A 7,561-nucleotide genomic window follows, 5' to 3' on the forward strand; every position below is an offset into this window, starting at 1 on the left:
GTCCTGGCCCCTCCAAGCCTTTCAATGGGGGTAAGCAGGTGTTGGTTGTCAACAGTTCAGAGGACGTGAAATAAAGTGCGCACATCCGTAATAAAACGTCCCTCACACGGCTCCGGGGGGGTGAATAAAGGGGAGGGGGGGGGCGGCAAATCAGCATATTAGAATGATTTATGAAGGGTCATGTGACTTTGCTATCACAAGAATAAATGACATTATAACATATATAAAAATAGAAAGACTGTTATTTAAAATTGTACTAATATTTTACAATATTACTGTTTTCACTGTATTTTTGATCTAATAAATGCAAACTTGGTGAGCATCAGAGGGCCTGTTTACACCTGGTCACTTAATGTGTTTTTGGTGATCGGATATCTATCTAATTTGTTAAAATGGTTCCATTTACACTTGGCCACATAAATGTGTGTGTGTGTCTCTGCAAAACGGATTGAAATCCGATCTTCAATTCCTGCACTATATGCAAATTTAACAGTTCACGTCAACGAAAGCAACATATATGCACTGCATTTTATTCATCATGAGCTAAATTCAAGATCGAAGACCGCAATAGGAGAGAGCATGGCATTAGCATTCGTAAGATAATTTAGTCTCACTACTTTTAATGAAGGATGATTGTGTTTAGCATCTGCGACTTACTTTCAGTTTCATTTGTGGCAGTTTGTGTGTCGGATTGCTGAAGAGATGCTCAGCTGCTCATCTGCAGCGATGTGTGTACAGTAGCATTATCGCGGTCATATCTGACTATAGCATGTCATATAGCCTATAACGCTCTCACACGTTTATTATTTTAACATTTTGGGAGAAGTAAAATTTACATATGTGGTTTCAACAACCAGGTGCATTTATGCTTGTCCAGTTTCATCTGAAATGCGTCCCAAACCACCTCCTGAAGTGGTTTGAGCGATCGTATTTCGTATTTAAATACGAAAGCATTTCGTAGGGCATTTACGCAAGGTCTTTTCACAATCAGGTAGCTATCTGATCAGAGAAAATGCATGAAGTGACCAGGTGGTAAAATAGCCCAGAGACTTCTTATAAAAACATTTAAAAATCTTACCAACCCCAAACTTTTGAATGGCAGTATGCTAGTCTATATCAGCACAAGTTTTAGTGTTTTGCCTATTTCTAGCTATAGTTGTCAGTACTGCTCTTCTCATTTACTCACTGCATGCACATGCAAATGCATATTTTCATTCAGCCACCCATTGAAGCCTGGTGCACTGCCCCCTCCTCGCAGGGAGAAAGGACCCCCCAAAATAATGCCCAGCCCCTCGTTGCCTGAACAGCCAGGGAAACCACCCAAGCCAATCACAGAGGCAGGAAAGCCCCCCAACCCCCGTCCAGCTGGACAACTTCCTGGACCCAGAGAGCCGAGAGAACCACCCAACATGAGAGAAGGACGCAAGAAAGAACGTCAACAGAATAACCCACCGCGCAGGTACAGCACACGTTACGTCTTCATTCTTCACACTATCGCTTTTTGTTTGGTTGTTTCACGGTCATTTACATGGATCATTCACCCAAAAATGAAAATTCTGTAATTATTTACTCATGTCCTTTGGAAACTTTTTCACATTTATTTCTTTTGTAAAATACAAAGGGGTTTTTTCCTCATCCACATGAGGTGAAGATGGCTAGGATTGTCAAGTTCCAAAATAACAAACAGCAAAATAATAGTGTAGTAATAGTGGTCTTTTCAACCAGGAGAGTTTGATGCCTGTTTGAAAATGGTTAAATTTGCAATCCTGTTTCTGCTAGTGGCATGTTAAGTGGTGAATAATGACTTAAAATGTTCTCCATTTCCTTGAATTCAGTCTGTTTGTCACACAAAGCTTGAAATATAGAGCATGAATCTATACTTTTCTATTTTTATTTTTAATTCATGTTTTAAATCATATTTATTTTATTATTATTTTTATTTTGGAGCTTGGCGTCAAGAGCCTTTTTGTGTTTTTTATTTATTTATTGATTTAATCACTTTGTTTTCCATGGTATAAATTGTCAAAGGGATTTGGAATGACATGAGGGTTAGTAGTAAATAGCAGAATTTTTTCTTTAAGGTTAAGGATTGCATCACCATAAGAGCTGGAGATTTTGTTTGTGGCTTGATAGTGTGCTTGTGTTTTTGTTTTGTTTTTTTGTGGTTGTTTTTTTGACATTTGTGTTTTGAGTGTATTTGCATATGAACCATTACCCAATGACCAGTGTTCTGTGTTTGTGAGAGTGAGTGTCTAGAAAGGCGCTTTTCAGCACAGGGAAGCAGCATGTGACAAAAGTTCTGTCATCTGTAGCAGTGAGAGTGAAGTTTCACTGTGGATGTGGAATACCCTGCGTGGGTGTTCAGGAAAATCTCCTGTCCCGCTTGTTCTAATGCTTCAGAACAAAGAAGCTTTTGTGGACTTGTCATAACTGTCATTATGTCATTGCCATTTGGCCAGATGTTTTTGGCATTTAGAAGCACATCTGATATAGACAAACCTTTAATATTTCATATTAATATCAGTAAGTAAATATTTTTTGTTGTTATTATTATTTTTTAAGGCAGTGTGGCTGGTGCTTGCCCATGCAAAACTTGTAGGTTGTTGCCCTGCGGTTGAGTATTGTGGGTGGCTGTTAGGCGGTTGTTAACCAGCCATGTCTACAAGATTTCTTTCGCTTTTTCTCCACCACGCTAAAATGTTGAAAATAAGAAGAAAATCACCAATCACCATTATGAAGCATCATTCATGTCAGTTACGGACATGCTACACTGAGAAGTCACTGAAATATTCTGCAGCCCCTTTGTTTGGATTTATATTTTTGTGCACGCTGTCATTTTGAAATGCCAGGATCATGTAGAAACTAGTTCTGTAATGTTGTGTTAGCTGTATAAGACAATAGGGCAAAGGATAAACCCTTCAACAATAAAAAAAAAAAATAAAAAACATCAATTAAAAAGGGAACACTATATGATCATTTCAGTTGGCAAGAATTTGGGTGTGTGCTTTGCCTGTAAGGTGTTCAGATTTTCTCTGATTTGAATGCCAGCTGTCTGTACTTTCACTCCACTCAGCTGTCAAGGCATGTGATGTTTATTTTTCACTTTTTTTTTTTGTCTTTTTTTTTTTTTGGTTTGGAAAGTCTCATATTCACTAAGGCTGCATTTATTTGATCAAATATAGAATACCAATATTTTTTTTATAAAAAGTGTGTAATATTACAGTTTAAAATAACTTTTTTTTTTCCTTTTTTTTTTTTTTATAATTTTTAAAAACGTGATTTATTCCTGTGGTAGCAAATCTGAAAATCAGCAGCCATTACTCCAGTCTTTAGTGTCCTCAGAAATCATTCTAATATGCTGATTTGGTGCTCAAGAAACATTTCTTATCAATGTTGAAAACTGTTTTCCGGAAACAGTGATCATTTTTGTCAAGATCTTTGATGAATAGAATGTTTTAAAGAACAGCATTTATTTGAACCAGAAATCTTTTGGAAGTTTGTAGTGATGTACTGTAGTGATTACTCTCTGTAGATACATTTACATTACGAGAACTGGTTTCTGTTAAACATTTATATTGTAGTGTCCACAGTTATTATTGTCAAAGAGGAACATCGTGCTGTTACGCAGAAGAACATCAAGTGTGACATAGATGCTTTGTGTGTTCTTCCCTTTGCTTTGGATTTTTCACTTGCAGATTTGTAATGACTACAGAAATACTTTGTGGTCTGAATGAACCTTTGAAGCTTCATTATCAGATTCATTGATTCATTAATTGTTCAGTTGATTCAATGAAGGATTCATTAGACTGAACCTAACCTATAATTCCTCAATGATTCATTAAAAGAATCGGTTCTAAAGAGTTGTTCATTCTTGAACTGCACTAATTAGTGACACTGGTTTCATCTACAGTGTTTAAACCAACATTTTATTACGTTTCTGTGTCTCTCTTCCTGTTTGATTCTCCGGCAGGCAAACAGAGAGTGGCAGTGTAAGTGGCAGCAGTTATTCTGGCTCCAGCTCACGCTCAAGATCCCGTTCCTCCTCCGCCTCACTCTCCCGGTCCCGTTGCGGGTCCCACAAGTCTAGGTATGCAATGCACAGAGACAGTAGAGTCCAAAGGAAAAAATTTCCAATTCTAAAAAAAATCAAATGCAGATATCATGGAATCACAAGATTGTCTGTGTGGTTTCACAGGTCTCTGTCGGTCAGTAGCGTGTCATCTGTCTCATCCGCCTCCTCCAGTAGTAGCTCAGTCAGGAGTGCCGACTCTGATGACATGTATGCTGACCTGGCCAGCCCCGTGTCCTCCGCCAGCTCCCAATCACCCACTCCAGGCCATGCCCGCAAGGAAAGGGGCCCTCCTCGGGACAAGGGCCCCAACAAAGACAGAGGTACTGTGGACTTGTCGCATGTGACTCCAACATGCCATTAATCTAATTTTAAAGGGGTCATATGATGCGATTTCAAGTTTTCCTTTCTCTTTGGAGTGTTACAACGCTCAAGATCCCGTTCCTCCTCCGCCTCACTCTCCCGGTCTCGTTCCGGCTCCCACAAATCTAGGTATGCAATGCACAGAGACAGTCGAAAAAACAAATCTATCTTTACCTGTTCTCGTAATTAAAAGATCAAATGCAAATGTCATGGTGTCACAGATTTTCTGTGTGGTTTCACAGGTCTCTGTCGGTCAGTAGCGTGTCGTCTGTCTCATCCGCCTCCTCCAGCAGTAGCTCAGTCAGGAGTGCCGACTCTGATGACATGTACGCTGACCTGGCCAGCCCTGTGTCCTCCGCCAGCTCCCGATCAGCCACTCCAGGCCTTGCCCGCAAGGAAAGGGGCCCTCCACGGGACAGGGGACCCAACAAAGACAGAGGTACTGTGGCCTTGTCGGATAAGACTCACACAGGCCGTTAATAGAATTTTAACATTACTCTTTTGAAGTGGTGTTATTGTGAACTAAAAATCATGAACCGAAATGAAGCCTCTGTGAAATAAAATATAAATGTTACATGAAAAACTTAGTTAGAAAATACAGAAATGTTGCCTTTTCTACAACTGAAATAAAAATAAACCTAAACAGAAATATATAAACTTATTGAGACGCACATAAACTGAAATAAAAGGAGAACTGTAAATTTAAAATAACAGTAAGTCAAAATATTATTAAATACTTATAATATAGTTAATATTACTAAAGTAACAGTGCTGTTTTGTTTGGTGTGCCTTAAAGGAAAACCGCCAAAGAAAGACGAGCCTTTCAAAGATGAGCGAAAACGAGTGGACCCCTCCGGTCTCCCTCCCAAAACCAGCTCGGGCATGCCTAGATCCGGAAACCGAGGTCACCCCATGCACCCGCCTCCTATGGGTCCTCCAGGAGGATACGGCTCTCACAAGGACATCAAACTCACCCTGCTCAACAAGGTAAATGGGGAAGGTGTCGTTTACGGTCATGTAGCTGCTCAGAAGTATACGATGGTTGAGTGACTTCTTTATTCCTCTTTGGCCAGCAGCAAACCGACAGGGGCAATAGGAAAAGGTACTTTCCTGCCAATAAAGAGCGACCCCCTTCGCCTCTCAGCAAGAGGATAGCGCTTTCGCCTGACAGAGGTAAACAACACAACATGGCACATTAACTGTCCATTAGAAAACCCCTCCAGAAAAACTGTTGTGGTTAAGCTCTTTCCTCAAAGGATGTCCGGAAGTTCAGTCAGATGTGCCCCTCGCAGCGATCTCCTCAAGCTTTACTCTCTGATATCTCCGTAGGTCGAGACAGGAGGATGCCCGGCCGACCCTTGCTGTCCCCCAGAATGGATCGGCCCAAAGGACAGGGTCCTCGGCCCATGCCACCACAAGGAGAAAGGTACCCATTGCCACTTTTTTCAGTCACACTTTCTGAATATCCCTTCAAATATGTGGTGATTTCCAGTAGTCAACTGATAAGTTCATGTAGGAAAAATTATTTAAATGAATTTAAATTGGTTGATTAGATTTGTATGCCTGAGAACTATTAACTGCCCTTTAATATGGGTCTGTTTGTATAAATAAGAGTTCTCATATTCTGTATGTTGAGAGTAGTGATTGTGAGTATTAATCTAGCTTTTATAAAAAAAGTAAATAAAAATCCCCATGTTTGTTCAGCATTAGTTCCCTTTTTATGTGCATGGTGGATCAAGGTGTTTTATAACAAAAGCTTTATCTTTGTGTGACTAAGACTAGAGATTTAAAAATATCCCAGGTTTGTAATTCACTCGATTCCTTATATTTTCTCTCTCCAGGAAGCGTCCTTTATCTCCACCACCCAAGTCTTCTGGGAAAGGTCCTGCTGCTGTGTCTGCAGGTAAACCACCTGCTCCCGGGGCTGGATCCGGCTCTGGCTCCGCTTCTAGTTCCGGATCGGGCAAGCCGAGCAGCACCCTTTCTCGTCGTGAGGAGCTGCTGAAACAGTTAAAGGCTGTCGAGGACGCCATAGCCCGCAAAAGGGCCAAAATCCCTGGGAAATGATTAACTTCTGGGACATCTGTTTTCTCGACGCCCAGTGTTTGCCAGAAATGGGAAATGGTCGCTGTTCTGAACTCTAAGGGCGTAAATGTCCTAGGGAAAGGAGACTGCCGTTACATTTCTGCTTGTTTTGCCCTCAGACAGAGGTTGTCTAGATTTTATATTGATGTGATAAAGTTGAGAAGTGGCCCTGTTCACTTGTTTGTTTTTGCAGGAAGATGGAATCTTTGCTGTAGTGCGTCTCAAAGATTAAAAAAACTGTACATTAAGCGCACATTTTTGCTCTTCATCCTGCCACACTTCTCTTCACTTCTCTCTCATATTCTAGTTGCTTTAACTCCCCACTCCTGTTACTTTATGTGCTGCGTTGCGGTGTGACAGACGTATGCTTAATCTGATTGGACCATCCTGGACGCATCTGCGCATTTGACGTTGATCCTACTCAAACAATCTGGAACTGCCTTTTCATAACCTTACAGTTAGGAAAGTCCACCTTGAGCAATGTATTTGTCTATCCACCATCACGTGTTTAGCTGTTTTTCACAATGTACAACTACAAAGTCAGGTGACAGAATACCTGTTGCTTAAAGTGTATGATTCTAGAGAACCAATGACAGTGATGTGAAGTATTGCTTTTTTTAAGATTCTGCATTGTTTCGCCTAGCTTTTCAAGTGAAAACCTGCATTTTATTTGTCCCTCATTTTTAGTTGAAAGTGTGAGAGGCTGCACGGAGATAAAGAATAATTCCGTCTTGCTTTTTGTGACAGAAAAAAGGCTTCTAAATAAACTATTTTGATAAAGATAAATCTGTTGAAATGATTCCTCTTTAATGGAAAGATTGCATCTAATGGAATACTTTTCCATCTGTGCATATATGAAGGTCTGATGCTCTACTTTGTTTCTCCAGAGCATGTGCACTGGTTTGTGTGGGTTTATTTTATTGCTTAGCCCTGTTTGTTGATCCATTATCCTGCTTAGAATCAATACCTACAGCAAATTAGTGAGATCATTTATTGACATGGTTGGAACGTTATTCATCTTCCGTTGGTTGTGCTTTTAAACGT

The 7,561-nt window shown here is 40.3% G+C and overlaps 1 protein-coding gene across 1 annotated transcript in view; it reads left to right on the forward strand.

Moving 5' to 3' along the window:
- Window positions 1-7,260, forward strand: part of LOC107757742 (zinc finger CCCH domain-containing protein 18-like) — a 10,651-nt gene extending 3,391 nt beyond the window's left edge. Inside the window, exons 5-12 of the mRNA XM_016575673.1 lie at window positions 1,220-1,459; window positions 3,971-4,030; window positions 4,505-4,561; window positions 4,675-4,871; window positions 5,229-5,419; window positions 5,506-5,605; window positions 5,762-5,858; window positions 6,274-7,260. Coding sequence (XP_016431159.1) covers window positions 1,220-1,459; window positions 3,971-4,030; window positions 4,505-4,561; window positions 4,675-4,871; window positions 5,229-5,419; window positions 5,506-5,605; window positions 5,762-5,858; window positions 6,274-6,499 — 1,168 coding nt within the window. The 3' untranslated portion in view covers window positions 6,500-7,260. The remainder of the gene's footprint in view (window positions 1-1,219; window positions 1,460-3,970; window positions 4,031-4,504; window positions 4,562-4,674; window positions 4,872-5,228; window positions 5,420-5,505; window positions 5,606-5,761; window positions 5,859-6,273) is intronic.
- Window positions 7,261-7,561: the final 301 nt, after the last annotated feature.

This window comes from Sinocyclocheilus rhinocerous, unplaced genomic scaffold, assembly GCF_001515625.1.
Source record: "Sinocyclocheilus rhinocerous isolate Xijiao unplaced genomic scaffold, SAMN03320098_v1.1 scaffold1272, whole genome shotgun sequence".
NCBI lineage: Eukaryota > Metazoa > Chordata > Actinopteri > Cypriniformes > Cyprinidae > Sinocyclocheilus > Sinocyclocheilus rhinocerous.